Here is a 21,338-nt window from a genome sequence, read left to right on the forward strand (position 1 = left end):
ACTGCAGTCTGAAGAAAGTCCAGGTTGTACCAAATGCATCCACCTACCTGCTTAGCAACGCTGGCTGCCCTGAAAGTATCACCCCAGGTTCCCCATAGGTTAGAATGCAGTTCTAGATCTCTGTTCTTATCACTGAAGACCTTCATCGGGCTTATCCTGAGATCAGTTTTCCTCCCGCTGCCGTGGCTTCCCATGACGGTTGCAGTTGACAGGATCAGCCAATAATCGGGGACTTAAGGGTGCAGAAGGCAGGATGTTCGCAGAAGCTGGAGCGGTGCTATGGACCCCATCCACACAAGAGGTGGGAACAACCAGGGGCTTTACCAGGTTCAGAACTGATCTCTCAAAGTTAGCTTTTATTGGGTCTCTATAGACATCCCCGCACACCGACTATAATCTGCTGTTTCTCCTGCAGGTTGGGACAGAAGAGAGAGGTGGTGTTGTTGTTGTTTCTGCTTGCGAGGTACTTCGATGACAGGGGCCGCCAAAGACTCGAGATAGTCAGATGCAGAATCTCTGACTCCTAGGCTATGGGTATGTCTGCACTACAGTGGCACATCTGCAGTGCTGAGCTACGCTAGTATAGTGTAAGCACTTTGCATAGCAATGGAAGGTGATACCTCAGAGGAAATAACAACACTTAGTGTGCTTAAACCCCTAAAGCAATGTCTTGCAGGGATCTGGAAAGAACTCTTTTTTTTCACTCTGCACTACTGATGTGTTGGCCATCCTGATTATTGGGTAAGAGAAGAAGGAATCGCCCGTTTAGGGTAACGAGGTGTGAGAGACCCAGCTTGGATTCTCTGCTCTGCCAGAAACTTTCTGTGACACTCATGGCAAGTCCACTTAGCCTCTCTGTGCTTCAGTTCCCCAACTGTAAAATATGGATAACAACACTGTGCTGCCTTGCAGGGTGTTGTGAGGAGAAATGCATTAATTACCGTGAAGTGCTCAGATATTACCATGATGGGGACTCAATAAATACCTTAGAGTCATTCTGCTGAAGCATCAGCTATTGGTAGGGCCCTACCAAATTCACGGCCATGAAAAATGTGTCACACACTGTGAAATCTGGTTTCCCCCCTGTGAAATCTGGTCTTTTGTGTGCTTTTACCCTCTACTATAGAGATTTCATGGGGGAGATCAGCCTTTCTCAAATTGGGGGTCCTGACCCAAAAGGGAGTTGCAAGTTTATTTTAGGGGGGTCATGGTATTGCCACCCTTACTTCTGGGCTGCCTTCAGAGCTGGGTGGCCGGAGAGTGGGGGCTGCTGACTGAGGCCCCAGCTCTGCAGGCAGCAGTGCAGAAATAAGGGAGACAATACCAAACCATGCCACCTTTACTTCTGCATTGCTGCTGATGGTGGTTCTGCCTTCAGAGCTGGGCTCCTGGAGAGCAGCAGCTGCTGGCCGGCTACTCAGCTCTGAAGGCAGCGCTGCCGCCAGCAGCAGTGCAGAAGTAAGAGTCTCAGTACCACAACCCCCCCTACAATAAGCCTTGCGACACCCCCCCCCCATAACTCCAGGACCCCTACAATTACAACACTCTGAAATTTCAGTTTTTAATAGCTGAAATCCTAACATTTATTATTTTCAAAATCCTATGACTGTGAAATTGACCAAAATGGACCATGAATTTGGTAGGGCCCTAGCTATTGGCCACTGCTGCCATGGATAGACCAATGGTTTGACCTGGTGTGGCACAGCCTGTCTGTGTGGTCTAGTGTCGCCACAACAGGTTGATCAATTAACCGTCTAGGTTCCTAGTGGCTCTGGGAAGCCATTGGATCATGTACATGAGGCATATACTTTGTGACGCCAGCTTTACGTCCTGGCTTCACCTCTGCTAAGGGGAACCCACTTTTTATTATTCCAGACGGAGGTGTAGGGGAGAAAGGAGGGACAATGCAGGTTTCACAAAGCGAGCTTGTAACAAGAATGCTTCGTCGCTGCTGCCAGTAGCTCCATCAGCCAAGTGCAGGTGTGCTGTAAAAGCAAGTGCTCGGGGTGGGGTGGAGGAGGTGAGGCCAGTACATGGTTTCTCAGGGATGCGTTTCTCTCGGTGTATGTTGGTTACATTCTTGGGTTGGGTGTTCTTGTAAACGTTACTTCCGCAGAAATACGTCTTTCCCCTTTGTAAATAACATCAAAGAGGAAGGGATGGGGAGGGGGAGCTGTGAAGGTGCCAACATGACTGGGGAGGGGAGTTCACCACATGGGAAATGCAAACTGATTTCAAGGCAGTGGGGCCAGTGTTGCTTAGGCTCTCCTGTTAGCAATGTGCCAGTGGGGGAAAGGTTGGAGGGGGAACTGAGAGATGCTTCTGGAAGAGGGGACGGGAGACCTGAAGGTGCTTGGCAAGAGATGAGAGGGAATCCTTGGGACTATGAGCATTGCTTTTGATATTATTCATCACCAGCCAAGCCAGTAAAGGGATTTTTCGCATCACCTGTTTGGACATGAGCAGCGGCATTTCCATCAAAAAAGATAACCCAGCCCTGTGGACACTTGGGTCGTTCCTGCAGGTGTTTTCCTGCTAGGTTAGTCTGCACCTGCTGTCACTTGGGTGAAGCCACTGATATTCCCCAGCTCTCATTCACGGATACCATGGAGAGTGTCCACTGCATGGCAGCCAGATGTTGGGATGCAGCATGTTTGTGCTGCGACTCATGTTTCATTGGAGAGGGGACTTTGTGCCATCCAAGGTGTTGGCTGGGTCCATCAAGGGTCTATACAGAGTCTGTTATTTTCATCCCTAGATAGTGAAGAGATTGTTGCTTCTCCTATTCAGGTAGATGGAATGTGAATACTTTACTTATCCCTTCTTGTGAGGTCACAGTTTTGTATTTATTACAGATGGGAGCAAACCCAGCACCTGGAATCTGAACCTTTCAAAATTTCTGAGAAGCTTGGACTTGGGCTCCCTAGATCCAAATCTGCCTCTTTGATTTTTTTTTTTTTCCAGGCCAGATCAGAACTATAAGGGAGGGTGAATTTCAGATTTGGATGTTGCTAGACTCCTCCCGAGAATTCAAACTGGCTGAAATGGCATGAGGTTTGCACTGTTTATCCAAACTCTTGGCTAAAGCCAACCCAGCATCCACACCATTCTGATTGCCTACTGCCACAGACCAGAAATTCAGTAAATAACTAATAGCGAAGATAGAATTACTGAAGTTAGAGATGGATGAAACCTGTGGGGTTATCTAATCCCCATCTCCTTTCCACTAAAGGGTGGACCTCATAATGTGCATTTGGGTTCGGCCACCTATGTGATGAGTCGCCTTTCCAGTCCTCATCTGCCTGCAAAATGGGGTGAAGTGACATCTTAGTATTGGAGTTAGAACTCCATGGTATCTCAGTATTGTCAGAACTCTGACATTCCTGGTTCTGAGCTCTGTCCAGATATAGCCACACTTTTCTCCCACCTGCACATAGTCCTAGTTTTATTTAGAGGCATTTTGTATTAAAGCTCCTGGTTTGGCCTCATGCACTTGCATTCTCTTTGTTTAACATGCCTAAACTCTATCACTTGAAAATATTGCCCAAAGCCATATTTCTTCTGAGTATTGTGAGCCCACAGTACACAGTGGTATTGTCATTGGAGGGAACAGATGGTATCTGTAACAGGGTTTTGGAGACTGATTCTCTAGTGCTCTGTGTTCTCGGCAAAGATGGTGTATTCTCTTACTACATAAAAAGAAAAGGAGTACTTGTGGCACCTTAGAGACTAACAAATTTATTAGAGCATAAGCTTTCGTGAGCTACACGATGCATCCGATGAGGTGAGCTGTAGCTCACGAAAGCTTATGCTCTAATAAATTTGTTAGTCTCTAAGGTGCCACAAGTACTCCTTTTCTTTTTCTTTTTGCGAATACAGACTAACATGGCTGCTACTCTGAAATCTCTTACTACATGTGGCTGCTGAACAAAACATGGACCCTTGTGTATCATGGGACCCAGTGGCTGGCCTCTTGCTCTTAGCCATTTGCTACTCTTCAGGTGAAGAGAGCTACTAGGAAAGATGATGCTGAGTAGTTGAAAGGCCACCCCAGTAACTGCAGTGGTGGAGGATGTGATGGGTTGGACCCCACCCCCATCCAGGATGCCACCTTATGTACTGGGGATTCACTGAGCCTCTTCTGTTCCTCCAGCCTGGACTCCCTCTCTGTTTTGCTGAATTAGGCTTTCTGGCCTATTGCAGCACACACACCCAGCTGCAGACACAGACTGAAATCAGCTCTGTGTGAGAGGACTTACCCAACACTCATGTGCACACCCCTTTTGTGGGATAAACCCTAAATAATACTGTCTTGTGCTGTATAGAAAGATCTGCGTGGCACAAGCTCATAAAAATTTGCCCTCTCCCTCAATGTGGAGACAGATATGCACAGCTTCTTGCCGTCCCTTCCCCCGATATGAATTGCACAAACTAGGTTGTTATATACAAGAAATAAATTTATTAACTACAAAAGGTAAATTTTATGTGATTATAAAGGATAGCAAACAGATCAAAGCAGATTACCTTAGTAAACAAAAACAAAAAACTGAGCTTAACACACTAGATAGGTAAGATATAAATTAGCAAATTCTCACCCTGAGTGATAAACAGACTGGCGGATCCTTAAGGCACAAGTTGCCTTGGTTTTCCCAGGTTTTCATACACAGGCTAAAAATCCTTCTAGCCTGGGACCATCACTTCCCACAGTTTAGTTTCCAGGTGTGGTGGTGTAGGGGAGTGAGGTTTCCCCATAATGTCATTTCCCCCCTTTTATATCTTCTCCCCACTTGCTGGAAAGCTCTTTTGCTGTGACCTGGGTCAAACAGTTCCCATGGTGTAGTGCTATCTCTTGGAGGTTTCTATTTTACACAGTTCCTGGGGCAATCCTTGTACTTGTATGCATTTCCTCAATAAGCCATTAACATTGTTTGGCCTTTTTACTGTCATACCTGAATGGCTGCTTGTGGGTGTTTTCAACCTCAGGACACATTTCAGCAACACATACATAGTCAAACTTCATAACTTCACACATGACGATAGCACGTACAGTCCAATGAGATATTATTGTCTAGCAGATCAAGACTTTTAGAATGACACTTCACAAGGCATGCTTTGTATAAGACATATTCTAGTTACATGACAGTGGTGAATATGGGGTGTCAGGGTCTAACAGAGGAGATTTAGCTATAGGCTCGGGTAATGATACTGTTACAGCTTTGCTGGCAAGGAAGAAAATGATCTATATTGAAACAAATGCAAAGTGTAACAATGCATCCACACTCCAGATTGACAGGCTACACATTCGCTGATCTCTTTGTCAGCGTAATACGGAAATCTTCATTTTCCCTGCAACTCTTTTGTAGTGAGATCACAGCTGACTTTGTGTAACCATCTGAGCTCATCTGGGTGTCTCTGAAATGTTCTGTTGCTTGGGAAGTGCCTGCTCTCATATGAGAGAGAGAGAGAGAGAGAGAGAGAGACTTCCTTGAGACCTTGGATGACCTCAGAGGAGGCACCAGGTTGGTGTAATCCACACAGCATGAGGTTTTCATGCACTCCCTGAGGTTTGGTTGGTTTCAGGCTCAGCCTTTCAAAGTTTGTTTGACCAGCTTGCTCAGCTACTGATCTGACTTTTAAAACTTGGTGGGTTTTTTTCCAGAACATTGTTCCTTTATTACTTGGGTTTTCCACCATCCATGATGGAGCCTTGAGGACTCCCTCCCCTTGCAGTCTTTCCGGCCTTTACCCCCTTTTCTCACCCTTAAAGCCCCCCTCTAAGCCTTCTGAGTGGGATGGTTTGGTCAGGGCTCCTTTCAGAACCTGTCTGTCATTTCTTTAACCTTCCTGGGATGGGTCCTGTGGGTGAGGTGCTCTGCTGCTATCATAACCTGAACACGGCAGTGAAATCAGTAGAAGAGTGAGGTTACGTTCCATGCTTCCGACAGCCAGGGCCGGCTCCAGTGTTTTTGCCACCCCACGCGGCAAAAAAACCCAAAACTTGCTGCCGAATGGGGAGGCGGAATCCTGCCCGCCGAACGGGAAGGCAGAGTGATGGTGCGGCCACCAAATTGCCGCCAGTGAGCAAAGAAGAGTCATGTCCCTGCTGCCGAATTGCCTCCAAGCACGAAACTCGCTGTGATGGAGCGACTGCCGAATTTCCGCCGCCGCCGAGGGCAGATTGCCGCCCCAGAGCCCAATGTCCTGCCGCCCTTTTACATTTGCTGCCCCAGGCACCTGCTTGGTTCACTGGTGCCTGGAGCCGGCCCTGCTGACAGCACATCTGTTGCCTTCTGTTTGGAGTACTGCTACCTGGACCATTAGGCAGTTACTGTTGTTTTTGACTAATGCGAAGCAGTAGCCTGCCCTGTGCTGAGTGAGAATGAGACTGAGAATCCAGTGAGGTCTTTCTCTGATGGCAGCGCAGTGCCCAAAGTGGTGGGACTGGGAGCGCAACGCAGTGCTGAAGCGCTGGTGAGCTAGCAAGCTGCAGGTGGTAATTGCTACAGAACAGCTGCAGTCAGATCCATGAATTAGCTCTTCGTTTCTTTCTCGTTCTCTCTTTTCCAGCATAGTAATGTTATTTATATGATGATATTGGGGCAGTGGCAATGAGGTTCAGCAGGTAACACTGTAGTGATCACACAAGTTACCCTGGAGCTGCCGTTGTTGCCAGGCTGTTACTGCCTAGATTCCGCAGCACATCTCAGGGTAACCATTTAAATAGCTTGGGACCAACCTGGACCACGTCTCGCTACAGTTACGTCTGTGAAAGGACCACGGCAGATCCCTGAGAGAAGGAGAGTCAAAAAGGGGTTGTTAGCAAATGAAGGGTACATTTTCTCCTCTTTAACAAAATATTCTGGAATGTTCTAGAACTCTGCTTCTGATAAGCATCCAGAGGGTGGAATACCATTAAAAGAAGTCTAGATGGCCTCCCTACACCCCTCTCCCCCCAAAAAGACATTTCTGCCTATACTGTTCCCATGCTCCGAGAGCAGTTTCCTATCAGGAGGCAACAGGGCTGGCCCTTCCTGATGTTCTCTTGCGATAAACGTTACACAACGCAGCCCCTAATATGGAGATGTCTGCTCCTAGAGCAGACAGTAAAAACATTCATTAGAGTGGGGAGTTCTTTCCACTGATCAGAAGTGGTTGTGGTCATAACTAATTGCCCTTAAATTGTTTCAAGATGATCTAGGGCTGCGTGACTCTTGGCAGGAATCACTGCCATGGTCTGGTTCCAGGCCTTTTGTTGACAAGTCTCTCACAGGACTCCTGAGGGGAAAAATAGTCCCTGGTTGAGTGTTAAGGTGTCACTATGGATTAAAACTAGTTAAGCAATGGTCAAATAATCAACAGAGTTGAGATGGGCAGTTTCTTGTATCAGTAAGAACTTTTCATAGACTTAGATTTTAAGGCCAGAAGGAACCATTGTGATCATCTAGTCTGACCCCCTATATAATACACACCAGGGACCTTCCTCCTTACTAATGGGGGATCTCCATGGTTGATACTGGGACCATTTACGACTGATTTTAAATAATGATTTGGAGGAGGATGCTGGCAGTGAGTTGGAGACATGTGCTGGAGCCACTGAAGCCTTAGGGGTAGGGGAAAGGCCATGGTGAACGGTGAGAAATTACAGCTGGATTCAGCCAGCAACACCCTGGCTGGTGAAATTCAATGTGGACAAATGTAGGGTGGCAAAAACCAGTCTAAACATACCTGTGTCCATGGACTCTGAACCTGAGGCTTCCTCGGGGAAAGTGTGGAGACCTAGGAGTCGAGAGGAATGGGGAGATGAGAGCACTTAATGCGGTCTTGGGATGCATCAGGAGAGGTATTTCCAGAAGAGACAAAGAGGTGCTAGTACTGTTATACAAGGCACTGGTGAGACCTCATCTGGAATACTGTGTGCAGTTCTGGTCTCCCATGTTTAAGAAGGATGAATTCAAACTGGAACAGGTACAGAGAAGGGCTATTAGGATGATCCGAGGAATGGAAAACCTGTCTTATGAAAAGAGACTCAGTGAGCTTGGCTTGTTTAGCCTAACTAAAAGAAGGCTGAGGGGAGATATGATTGCTATCTATAAATATATCAGAGGGATAAATACCATGGAGGGAGAAGAATTATTTAAGCTCAGTACTAATGCGGACACAAGAACAAATGGATATAAACTGGCCATCAGGAAGTTTAGACTTGAAATTAGACGAAGGTTTCTAACCATCAGAGGAGTGAAGTTCTGGAACAGCCTTCCAAGGGAAGCAATGGGGGCAAGACAAAGTTTGATAAGTTTACGGAGGAGATGATATGATGGGATAACCTAATTTTGGCAATTAATTGATCTTCGACTACTAGTGGTAGATATGCCCAATGGCCTGTGATGAGATGTTAGATGAAGTGGGATCTGAGTTACTATAGAGAATTCTTTCCTGGGTGTCTGGCTGGTGGGTCTTGCTCACATGCGCAGGGTTTAGCTGATCGCCATATTTGGGGTCAGGAAGGAATTTTCTCCCAGGGCAGATTGGCAGAGGCCCTGGGAGTTTTTCACCTTTTTTTGCAGCGTGGGGCACAGGTCACTTGATGGAGGATTCTCTGCACCTTGAAGTCTTTAAACCATGATTTGAGGACTTCAATAGCTCAGATATAAGTTAGGGATTTGTTACAGGAGTTGGTGGGTGAGATTCCGTGGCCTGCTTTGTGCAGGAGGTCAGACTAGATGATCATAATGGTCCCTTCTGACCTTTAAAGTCATGATTCTATGATCTGGACAAAGATTTCCACCTAATAGTATGCCTCGCAAGTTAGAGAAGCAAATGAGAGACTAAGGTGCATCTCAAAAGGGGTAGGTTCCATTAGAATGACAACCACACTCCTTTATCGAATTAAGATATAGTTGACATTGCAAATGTTTTCAGAAGACTGGAGAAGTCACTTGGCATTGCTGTACTCAGAAGTCCATGGGGTTATACTGAAAACCAATCACTCCCTTTTTAACTTTGCCCCATAACTTGAGGTCAAGAGGTCATGCTAGAAAATGAATGGCTGGTAAATTTAGAACAAAGGAAAATATTGCTTCAAGAAACGTAGTTAACCATTAGGAATTTACTGCCACAAAAGGGCAGGGTCAGTTCTGTGGTTGGGTAACTTTATGATCGTAATAACTTTGATCTGAAATAAAGGTGGAGTTAATCAATTCTCATGCTTCAGAGCATAAATTGGTCCCCAGTGAGAGGCCAGGAAGGGATTTGTTTTGCACCAGTGTTCAGTATGGCATTGTGGAATTAGCTAGATGCTGCATGAGAGTGTATCACTGACCTATGAAGCATCTTGTATTAGTCACAATAAAAGGCAGGTTTCAAACTAGTTGGCCCGTCACTGTGACCCCTCTCAGTGCTGGTGTTCTGTCACGTATAGAGTCTGCACTAATCATTCCGCTTTTCTGCTGACCAGAGCTCCTTCAGGCAAAGAGCTGCTTGAAATGCAGAAAGCAATCGATTTTCCTTGGCTTCTGAGGCCTGGATTCAGTCTGTATTCAGGGTTCAATTCTCTCTTTTGAAGTTTAACGAAACAGCATCACAAGCCTCCAGTGCACCTGAGTTCACTGCTTCAGAAGCCATGGGGAGAAAGCATTGGCTGCATGCCAGTTTCTCTAAAACCTCCACAAAAATAACTCTGAAGGGGCTTCTAAGGGAAATGAGACTCAGCTGCAGTGGGCCACAGCCTGGCTTGACAGGCTGTCAGGGATTTTTCACATTTGCTCACATTAATCAATTTGGGATATACTTTAAAGGAGCCGAAATGCCTGGTGCAGCATTAGAGCTAGTTAAATGTATCCATCCATCATCTATCCAAGAGCCCTGCTTATTGCTAGAAATATTTCCATATGGTGAAAGACCTTTGTTTGTTTTTGTAAATGAGTTCTCTTAGACTCCCCTCCTTCTCTCTCCTCCTATATGTTCAAGGAATAATCTGGGAAGGGGGCGGATTTCTCACAGCCTTGAAGACTTGAGCTGGGTATACAGCTTGGCAATGGATAGCAACCCAGTCCTATCAATGGTGTTTGGTTTCTGTTTGGAAACTACGGTGCTTTTGTGCCTTTGTGGTGGACTTGGGGCTAGGGAAGAGCTGGCAGAAACAGGCGCTAGTCTGTACTGGAGACCAGAATAAAGTGAAAAGGATGGGGGACAGGGGTAGGAAATAAGACCTTTCCCCTCCTGTGTTCCTGTCGTTCATTTTGGTGAGAGAACTTTCAAAGGACTGGGGTATTGAATGTTTGCCCTAATGTTTTTAGGATGCTTCTCCAAACTAACTGAGCCCCTCAAGAAAACTGGACTGGAAATGTGTGGAAATGAGGCTTTCACCAGAAGTTTAATTCCTCTAACTGGGCCAAAACTACTGAGAGATTAGTTTTCCAGGTCATGGTGTTTTGTTTTCCTTTTCCTTTGTGGTGTTTTGTTTTTTAAAATGTTTATCGTTTAATTTTCTTTTAAAGATACAGTGGCGATATGATTCAGAAGTGCAGCAGCCCATAAATGAAAATCTGTTTGAAAGGTTCATGTCATTTGGGTTTTAAGTAGAGCTGGTTAGAAAATGGAATTTCTGTCCTATGGGAAATTCTGACATTTTCAAAATTTGTTTCCGTCCCAATTCATGATGAAAGATGAAAACTTTTGCAGAACAGAAACTCTAGAAAATGTCTAGTCATCAACATCTAAGGGACCTTGTTGAAACATTAAAAGTCTAAAATAAAATATTAAATATAATAGAAAACATTAAATACAACACGTATATAGAATTTTTAATTAAGATTGTATGATATGGAAGTCGAAAGAAGAAAGTCAAATTGAAATATTTCATTTTAGTGTTGAATTGTTCCCTCAAATTTCATTGAAATCCACACATCTGGAAGTTGATGAAACAGCATTTTCTAATGGAAAACTGTTGCACTGATCATTTTTCAACCAGCTCTAGTTTTGGATGAATGATTGGGTCATTTTTTAGACTGAGCTGGGGCAGAAGACTCAACAGACACAGCTCACAGGACTGGCTTGTAGCAGTGGCTTACTGCTATCGTTAGGTCCCAGGATAAGCTCTCAGGGTTTTGTATTGCCTGCTGCAGTGGGTTGCTGGCTTCTTTTTGCACATCTCGGATGGTGGTATGGAGTAGGGCTGGCTGGAAAACAAGAATTCCATTTCGCAAAACATTTTGCAGTCGCAGCAATTGGGCTTCATTCTGCATCAGGAGGAAACCAAGAATTTTTTCATGAAAAAACGGAGAGACTGACCCAAGAATAGCTCAATAGAAGACCCAAATTCAAGTCGCTATGCTGCCTGATTCAGAACAAGGGCTTGAACCTGGGCCTTCCACATCCCAGGCGAGTGCCATAATCTCTGGACTATTCTGTTGGCTATTCTGGGGTCTCTCTGGTCAAGCTGAGACAAAGAGAGAAATTCCAGCCTGGGCCTGATAAATTTTCCCAAAGAATGTTTCATTGAAACCAATAATGGTTCCGTGAAGAATTTGTTTTGATTAATTGCATTTTCTGATGAAAACACATCTTGCTGGAAAAAACCCTGACCAGCTCCAGTTTGGAGTCCATAGTTCCTTTGGCCTAACACGGGGTGGGGAACCTTTTTTCTATCGGGGCCATTGACCCAGATCAAAAATCAGTCGAGGGTCACTGACAGCCCCGCGGGGGTGGAGGGGTGGAGGCTCCAGCCCTGAGGGGAGCGCAGAGGCTCAGGGCTTCCCTAGGCTCTGGGGTGGAGCCAGAAATGGGTTCAGAGTGTGGGAGGGGGCTCCGGGCTGGGGCCAAGGGGCTTAGGGTGCAGGAGTGGGCTCAGGGCTGGGGCGGGGGATTGGGAACGGGAGGAGGTGCAGCTCCAGCTGGGGGGGGTGGGCTCTGGGGTGGGACCAGGGGATAGGACAGGGGCTTGGGGTGCAGGAGGAGTTTTGGGGTGCAGGCTCCAGGCTGGGAAAGGGGGTTGGGGTTTGTGGTGGGGGAGGTGGAGTCTGGGAGGAAGCTTGGGTGCGGTTCCTGGCCAATGGGAGCTGCTGAGCTGGGGACAGGGGCAGGGCGCAGAGCTTCTCTGATCGCCTCTCCACCTAGGGGCCACAGGGACATGCCAGCAAGCCGGCCCTCATGGCTCCAGCTCTGCAGGGCGGGGGGTGTCTGGCTGACAGCACAGAGACTTGCCGCAGCCCGGATGAAAAGAAGCAGTAGGCCAGAGGTTCCCCATCCTAGTCTAACACTTTGAAAGGAGCATGGTTAAAAAAACAGTGCCTGTTGCATCTTGCTCCTGGAGGGATGGATCCAATGCCCCCTGAAGTCAATGGAATCCAATCTCTTGACCTGAATCTGGATTAGGCTCTAAATGTCTGTCAAGTGGCTGCTGCTCACATTAAAATCCAGAGGAAATGCAATGTCCCCAAAATACTTTCCTGACTAACCACCAAAAGTTATGTTTGTGGCATATTTTTGAGGTAAAAGCAACAAATCAACAGGATTTGAAATATCCTGGTGGCTTTCTTGGAGGGCGTTCAGAGTGTAACAGAAATGATGATTAAGGGGCTGGAGAGATTGATTTATGGGGTGAGATGAAAGTAGCTAAATATGTCCAGCTTGCCTCAGCGGGGGGATAAACCAAGCCTAGCAGTAGCTTAGGAGGCCGTGAACAGGCAGGACTGAATGAAATATCTGGGGCAGCATAATGGGGTTCAGCGCAAGGACAGAGGAGCTGTTGGCTGAACATCAGGAGATGTTTCCTGACCCCGAGATCTCTTTGGCTCTGAGATATTTTCTTGCCAAAAGCAATCAAAGATGTATCACTTTGGAAATTCTAAACTGAATGGGAGAAATCACTAGAAACTGTCCTTTACAGGCAGTTTTTTCTCTGGGCCCCGGTCTACAGACTGGGTGGCCTATTAAATTTTTTTGTTTTTTAGCCTCCAAAAGATTCAATTTTTATAATCTGTTTAACATCACCCCGGCCTGTCGTCATCTGAGGGGATTGAACCCCGGCCCTCTGGATCCAAAAGGATCAGCTGCATTTTTTTTAAACTTGGTAGCAGATTGGTAAGCCTCTATATGTAGTCTTGCCAAAGACAGAAGAAAACAGAGCCCATACCATGTTAGCATAGGTTACATCTGCTTTCTGTGGTATTCTGCCTTGCCCTTTGGTTAGTGATGGCTCTGTATTCTCAGAGACAGGCAGCATGTCATAACTCTTTGGTGGCCTCCTCTGTTCTGCTGTTTCATTCTATTTGAGTATCTCCTCACCTAGGAGGCTGCATCTCCAGAGCAAAGAAATAATCTTACGTGAAAATGGAAAACAGGAAATCACTACAGGTTGAGTCTCACATCTCATTATTGGGGCAGGAACTGGCACCTAACACAATGGGACCCCTGTCCCCCTTGCTGCTTTTCCTCTTCTCACCCCACACAGTGCATCTGCATTCTTCTGTCTCTTCTCCTTCTTCTGGGGAAACATACCACGGCCTAGACACACATTTATCTCCCCAACACACACACTTCCTCTCCCTCCTCAACACCACTCTTCACTGTATGTCTTCTCTGGGCAATCTCATCCATTCATGAGGCTGCAGCTGCCATCTTGATGCTGATGAATGGCAAATCAACCTGCCTGCTTCCATCAGATCCTGCATGCCTGCCTGTCAACCTGACATCCCAGGGCCGTCACGCTGTCAGCTTAAACATCACACAACCGAAACCGGTCACCTTCACTTTCCTCTCAACCCCTTCCTCTCTCCATTGCCACTGTCAGAGCCACCCGCCTCCCTGTCACTCAGCCCTGTAATGAGGGAGCTGGCGGTGACTCCTCCCTCCTGCTTCCCTCACACATCCAAAGGGAACCCAAATCCCTCTGCAATGTCTCTAAGCTTTGTCCTTTTCTTTCTCCCTCTCTATGGATAAAATTCTCTAGTCCAGGACCTCGTCATTTTGCATCTGTTATTACAACCTCCCCCTCTCTGGCTTCCCTGACACCTGTTTTGTCTCCCTACAGTCCATATAAAAAGCTGTCCCTAAAATATCTTTCTCATCTATTACTCTGGTCATTTCTCTCTCCCCCCATAATCCTTCCATCTTTGAATCCCTTCACTGGCTCCCGTCTTCTATCACATCAAATGCAAGGTAGAGAGGTAGGACTGAATGGAAGGAGAAAACTTGGGAGCAGAGTGGGGGATTCAAAGAGTTCAAGAGCAGAGAGGCATCTTAAAAGCCCTGCATAACTCTGCCCTACCAACTTATCCTCCTGGGCCTCGTTTCAAATTGCCGCCCCACCTGTCTGCTCCACCAACAATGCCAGCCTCATCCACCCATGGATTCGGCTTTTCACATCAACCTCGCCAGGCAGGCAGCCCGCTAGGAGCAGAATGCCCTTCCAGAGCTCATTGATGAGGCCTCTTGTCTCCACAGTCAAATCCCTTCTGAAGCCCCAGATCTGCTCTGACAGCTGTAGAGAAAGAAGCTGACCTGTACCGATGAATATGAGGCATTATAGGGCAGGGGAGAAGAGTGGGGGGGAGCCATGTCAACATTATTTTGTCAAGACTTGGCAAGCATCTCCCTGACCACTGCACTGATATGCTGTAGTCCTTTTCCTTTGTGTCTCTCTTTAGATTGTGAGCTCTTCGGGGCATGGGCCAGACTTTCTTTTCCAGCTGGAAAGCTCTTAGCACAGAGTGGGTGCTGCCGGATTGATAAATAAGAAGAGTGGCATCTTTAGGGTATGTCTACACAGCAAAGAAAACCCAGCGGCTTCCCCATGCCAGCCAACTTGGGCTTACGGAGCTTGGGCTGCAGGGCAGTTTCATTGTGGTGTAGACTTCTGGGCTCTGGGATCCTCCCACCCTGCAGGTCCTAGAGCCTGGACTCTAGCCCGAGCCCAGTCATCAACACAGCAATGAAACGGCCCCGCAGCCCAAGCCCTGTGAGCCCAAGTCAGCTGGCACAGGCCAGCCGCAGGTGTCTAGTTGCTGTGTAGACACACCCTGAGTGGGTGTTCTCATCTAATCCGGTAGAAATCGTGAAGCTGACAGGAGTGTAGCATTGCTCCTGGTGCCTTGGCTACAGAAGCATGTGTCATTCTTTGGTTGGTATAATAGATATATTTACATGTTCTCTCTTTTTCCTCCCCTCTCCTTTTAGCAATCCTCGTTTTTCCAGCTTCTCCATGCAGGCTGGCCGGTGAGTGTCTCCTGCTAAGTAAGTCTACAGAGGGATGTGGTGGGTTCTCCAGCACCTGCATTTTTTTTTTTTTTAAATCAAGGCTGGATGTCTTTCTAAAAGCTATGCTATAGCTCAAACAGAAGTGACAGAAGTGAGCTGTAGCTCACGAAAGCTTATGCTCTAATAAATTTGTTAGTCTCTAAGGTGCCACCGGTACTCCTTTTCTTTTTGCGAATACAGACTTACACGGCTGCTACTCTGAAAGGCTTGACCCAGGAATCATTGGGGGAAATTCTCTGCCCTGTGTTATGCAAGAGGTCAAACAAGATGGTCTTAATGACCCCTTCTGGCCTTAAAGTGGGAAACTGGGAGAATGCCACCAAAGTACATCAGGAAAGGGTGGAGTGACTGGGGCGCACTTTTGGCTCCTAGTTAAGCCTAAGATTGAAAGGTCACGGAAACAAGAGATGGGAATCCAGTGTTACACCCCTTAAAAGCTCTGTCTTCCAGTACCTCTGCTGGCTCCCTGTTCATTTTCAGATTCAGTCAGAAATTAATCCTTACTCTTTTTAAAGAAACCCATGTATTTATTCTGCCCGCTTCACGGACCTTTTCTCTGTATTATACCATTCCCTCCACCCCATGTGTTGCATATGTAAATAAAAAGAGGATTTTGTGCTCTAGATCCTCTAACAAGGTCTCTCAGATTTTTTCTGTATGATCATTTGGAGTCTTCTGTCTTTCCAAATAGTTTTGATATCTAAAATATGTTACTGTTTGTCTTTATTTTTTAAATCTAGAGACATCCAGGATCACATGGGCTGCCAGGGCATCCAGGGAAACCAGGATTACCTGTAAGTATGAAAAATCCCCTCTAAATATGTCCAAAGAAGCCAAGTCCTCAGTTATCCCATCAGACATTTCTGCTTTCATTGGAGACTTTCAGAGGCAATGTTTAGAGACACTTGAACAGTTTAGGCCCCACAGCTGATCTCCCTTTACATTTGTTACTGTCAAATGGTTTGTCTTGCTACAATTAAAGCTTCAGTGCTGGGATTTTCAAAAAAGTTGGAGGTGGGTGAAAATGAATTGAAGTTGGATGCTTGACTCCCTTAGGTTCCTTTGAAAGGCCAGCCCAGCCCCTCAGCTGCTGTAAGATGGCATAGCTCCATTGACTTTCTTCAGTGGAACAATGCTCATTTATGCTCACTGAAGATCTGGGGGGGAGGAGGGGTGTGAGAGAGAGAGAAAGAGAGAGAGAGAGAGAGAGGAACGTGGCCTACAAACCCCATCTTGAGTGTAGACAAAGGGGAGAGGAGAGTCTCTCCTGTTTACAAGCAAGCAGCTTGATCACAATCCCACGCAGCTGCCAGTCATGGAGATCGGCATGCACAGCTGAACCCAATAGAGGAAACAAGGCCTGCAATAAAGGAGAGAGTACAGAGCAGGAAGGGGAGGCTGGGAGGTCTGGGCTAGCAAAGTGGCAACAGCTCTGCACCAGGCTGTCTCCTGGAAAACAGCCAGAAGATTAAAGGAGGCTGCAAGAGTAAAGGGCTGACAGGCTTCCTTGGAAATGAGGATCCAGGAACTGGCCTGACTGAGAGCAAACTGAGGAGGGTCAGTCAGGAGAAGCTGAAGCCCCTTGAGAGACCAAACCTTGAGACGATGATGCTGTGTGTGTGTGTGTGTGTGTGTGTGTGTGTGTGTGTGTGAGAGAGAGTGAATGAAGTTCTAACAGGTTTACAGATCGTTGCCATGTCCGTATCAAGAGACAAAACGATAATCATTACAACAGTGAGCTTTTGTGTAGAGTATCATTAGACAGTGATCTCATCAGATCTCTCTGTTGAACAGGGTGTTACCATATTACAGAGTGATCCTCTTTACCCTGCCCAAGATGTGGTGTTTCTGGTAATTTTATTAAATGGAGTGAAACTGCTGACTACACCTGCATGTCAAACCAGGCACTTCTACCCAATATTAAAATTCAAAAGAAGTGGACAGGTGTGCTGGTTGTTTTGCAGGCGCATGTACTTTTTCTGAGTATCGAATAGCTGGTAACCAAATATCTACATATCTGTTTGTTCTTTGTCTGTTCTGCTGGCTAAGTAATTGATTCATTAATTTTTCCATAGTAACAACCCCCCATATGTTTTTTTTTCACTTTTTATTTAGGCAAAGTTACAATAAAACTAACATACGACATTGTACATGACTTGTTACTTTTTAGGATCAAGGATCCCCCTCCTACCCTCCGAATCCCTTGGTCCCTGCCCGGAGCACCCTCCTGAACCCCCAACCCCTCATCCCCAGCCGCACCCCAGAACCCACACTCATAGCCAAAGCCCTCACCCCCTTCCGCATCCCAACCCCCAATTTTGTGAGCATTCATGGCCCGCCATACAATTTCCGTACCCAGATGTGGCCCTTGGGCCAAAAAGTTTGCCCACCCTTGCTGTATCTGCTAGAGAGGAAGATTGCTAAGGAAATGCCTTCTCAGCAGGGTCCTAGAGCCTGGCCTTCAGCCCAATCCTGGAAGTCTACACAACAATGAAACAACCCCACAGCCTGAGCTCCGTGAGCCAGAGTTGCTTGCCATGGGCCAGCCACGGGTTTTTATTCGCTGTGTAGACAGCCCCTAAATGATCATTTGATAATAAATATTCAACAATTTGTGCTATTTGGTTAGGAACTGCATTCCAATACTCCCTAGTGACTGACCATGTCTGTCACTATGTATAAAATCTCCTCTTTCCCCACAATTTCTCTAACATATATCCCCATCCTTCTCTCTTTTCACTCTCTCTCACTAACATGGCTGGTGTGAAGTACTATTAAAAAGGTATCTTAAAGAAACTTTCTTTTATCATGCAACAGACTGATATTTGCATTAATATTTTATATCCATTCCAGAGAAGGATGTTTTTTAAGTGATGTCTACTATAGGACCTACACCAAGTCAGTTCTGGTGCTCTTGCATTCCCTCTGCTGACTATTCAGGCAGAACAAGGGCAGTCTCTGCAGAGCATTCAGAGAGCTATGATGCGGATCATCCTGTCACACAGCATGTGACTGAGATTGCCAGTGCTACCTTTGTGTATTGTTCATTGTCTCCCCTGTAATGGTGCCTTTAAACAAGGCTGCGAGGCCCAACATTCTTTCAACAAGGTCAATACTGCAACATGATCCGGGCTTGCTGGGGAAAGTCTAACCTGCATTGATTTGATCTCTCTGTGTGTGTGTGTGTGTGTGTGTGTGTGTGTGTGTGTGCAGGGTCTGCCCGGATATCCAGGAGAGCCAGGAGATAAAGGCCGGTTGGGGTACACGGTAAGTGGAGGCTGCCTGTAGCTGCTGTCTCAGGTATGTGTTAGCCCAGTCCAGGTATGTGACCTTCCAAACACTAGGGCAGTAAGATATATTCTAGTGTTAGGGTTGGCTTCCTTCTGTTGGGCAGCTGTACATACAGAAGGCGTGATTCTGAGAAGTACGGGGCATGCACAAGTTGTGCTGCAATAACAGGGAGTCATGGGACGCTCCACAGTTCTTAGCCTCAAGACTCAGAGCTCAGTGTTAATCTCTGAGTAGGAGAATCCTCCAAGGTAAGGTATGTTTGTGCAGTAATGACCTTAAACCTCTGCAACAGAGCCACATCTCTGGCAGGTAGGTTCATCTGAAATACCAGAAGGGGATGAGATTGGCTCACTGTAGACAGGATAAGTGGTGGAGGGCAGGATTCCTCTTGCTGGATATTTGTGTCTTGTTTTTGTTCCTTTGTTCTCCTCTGCTGTGAGTAATCACCAGCCCGTTCACCTGCCTCTAGCACAAGGCGGGACTGGTTTGAGCCAGTGTGATTTGGTCAGTCCCTGTCATTTTCATGAGTTCTATAACCACCCCAGTCATCGTCACCCATTCAGAGAGATGCTTGTAGCAGCACTGGGATGGTGATACTGGGCCTTCATTAGAAGCATCAGTAGAGATGCAGTAGGTGCCACCTTCACTAAAAACTGAACCCCTTGTCTATAGGAAGTGGATGAAATTGAGGTTTGTGCTCTATTCATTTACTTGTGTGTGTCATTCCAAACCTGCTCTCTCATATCGTCTTTAGGTCAAATCCTGAAAAGCATCCTCCTCTTCCCCTAAAGCTTTAACTCCAGAGAACTCTGAATCTAAACAGATCTCTCCACTGCTCTTGTCTGTTTCTCTCTCTCTCTCCCCCTTCGGATAGGAGCAGTCCCAGCCTATGCCCTTCTTTCCTCCTCATTCATGCTGGGGTGATATCTCATAGCTCTCTCAGCTGGGACTGAGAAAACTGCTCTGCAAAATTCAGCTGAGATTTTCAGAGCTGTCTAAGGGACCTGAATACCCAAATTCCATTAAAACACAAGGGGAATCAGGTGTCCAAATCCCCTGGGTGGCTTTGAAAACCACACTCTTGATCTGTACCTAGTTCACGTAAAGGTGGCTGGGTTTTTTTCTGAATTAAAATCCATCCTCTTCTCTGAGCTTCTTCTCACCAAACATTCAGCTGTTTTCCAGTGGCTGTCCTCTTGTGTGACCTTCAGTTCCTGGTACTCACCCATCTCCCGCAGGAGGCCCATTTGTCTTTAACTGCTGCAAGTCCAGCCTTCACAGTGATAAGGGATAGTAGATTTTCCCTGCCCTCATTGTTCTACAGTTCTCTGGCAGTACATTCACCAGGCTGGGAATGATGCCTTCTTAATTCTGCTCTCCCGAGCTTTCTTCATCCCACAGCGTTTCCAGTGATAACATCCAACATCCCTTTTGCTTCCCTTCCCCGAGCTGCTCCCTTTCATTCATCAGCTGTCCATTCCTCTTGCTTCTGCTTTCTGAGTGAGGTGCCTCCTCCGGCCTGTGTGTCTAGGAAGGGCGTATGGAAAAAAGAGATTCTCGCCTTGATGCATGCAAATTTAGGTCATGGGCAGATTTTTTTCCTTGGCTTCTAACTGGATTCCACAAAAGAGCTTCATGGAGGAGAAACAGGTCTTTCAATGAATTTCAGTGTTGTTTTTGGGTGATTTCTCTAAGGTCATTGTGTTCCAATGGCTGATCATAGAATATCAGGGTTGGAAGGGACCTCAGGAGGTCATCTAGTCCAACCCCTGCTCAAAGCAGGACCAATCCCCAATTTTTGCCCCAGATCCCTAAATGGCCCCCTCAAGGATTGAGCTCACAACCCTGGGTTTAGCAGGCCAATGCTCAAACTACTGAGCTATCCCTCCCCCCTACTGATATAGCTGGTGCTTCATGGCTTGTGCCTCAGACCAGCATGGAGCTCCACAGGGAACACTGGCCACCCCCAGCACAACCTGGAAGTGCTCAGGCTCTTGTGTACCACTGGAGAAGCTGTAGATGGTCCTTCTCAACTCTCGCTGTTGATCCCCAGATGCAGCCTCTCTGTCTTACTGAGGCATGCAGGCAAAGATGGTATCTCTTGGGCCTGTGGGGATCAAAGCCAAAGACTAGTTAGCCAGACCGCAAAATAAACATTAGCAAGGGAAGAACTTTAAAAGGTTTTGCTAGGTTAAGCACTCAGCTGATGAGCTGAATTATGCAAACCTCCTTGTGTTTGCGCACATGAGGCTGGCTGATATTTCTCATACTGATCTTAGCCAGATCAAGTCTGTGCAGAGCCAGGAGAGAATAGACTGGTTTCAAACCTCAGTGTGGCAGTTTGTGTCCTGTTTGAGTTTTGTGAAAAAGCTCAGGAAAAAAAAAAAGCTTTTTTCCTGAATTGGTTCCCCCCATTCTTAGTAGACCCCAAGTCCTCCCTGTCTCAAATGTTTACACAGACTGGAGAGTTCAGCTCGGAAACAGCAGTGGTTTCCCAAGTATCTGCATATGGAATGCATAGTCGTGGTGGGAGTGAGGGGACTGATTCTTGTAGTTTCTGTTGAGACAGTGCCCGGCATCTTTCAACATGAGGTCGCTAGATGGCACAACAAAGCTGAAAGAGTGCTGACATCTGAGAGGCACAGAGACAAAGAGCCGGAGCTGTCTTAGCATCTCCAAGGCCCATGGGATTATATAGCAGAGATAAGGAGGTTGCTTTTTTTTAACCCCTGACTAAGTGCATTGTTGCCATTTTATCTTTCCAAGCCCTGTCCAAGTAGTTGCTCCTTGCA

General features: G+C 46.6%; 1 protein-coding gene across 3 annotated transcripts in view; it reads left to right on the top strand.

Annotated features, from left to right (window-relative positions):
* The window catches only part of COL27A1 (collagen type XXVII alpha 1 chain), a 256,258-nt gene that overhangs the window by 145,008 nt on the left and 89,912 nt on the right, over positions 1-21,338 (top strand). For all 3 annotated transcript variants that reach the window (XM_038374879.2, XM_038374877.2, XM_043498970.1), the window contains 3 exons: positions 15,175-15,213; positions 15,996-16,049; positions 18,469-18,522. In XM_038374879.2, the coding sequence (XP_038230807.1) occupies positions 15,175-15,213; positions 15,996-16,049; positions 18,469-18,522 (147 nt within the window). The remainder of the gene's footprint in view (positions 1-15,174; positions 15,214-15,995; positions 16,050-18,468; positions 18,523-21,338) is intronic.

The sequence above is a fragment of the Dermochelys coriacea genome, chromosome 16 (assembly GCF_009764565.3).
Source record: "Dermochelys coriacea isolate rDerCor1 chromosome 16, rDerCor1.pri.v4, whole genome shotgun sequence".
NCBI lineage: Eukaryota > Metazoa > Chordata > Testudines > Dermochelyidae > Dermochelys > Dermochelys coriacea.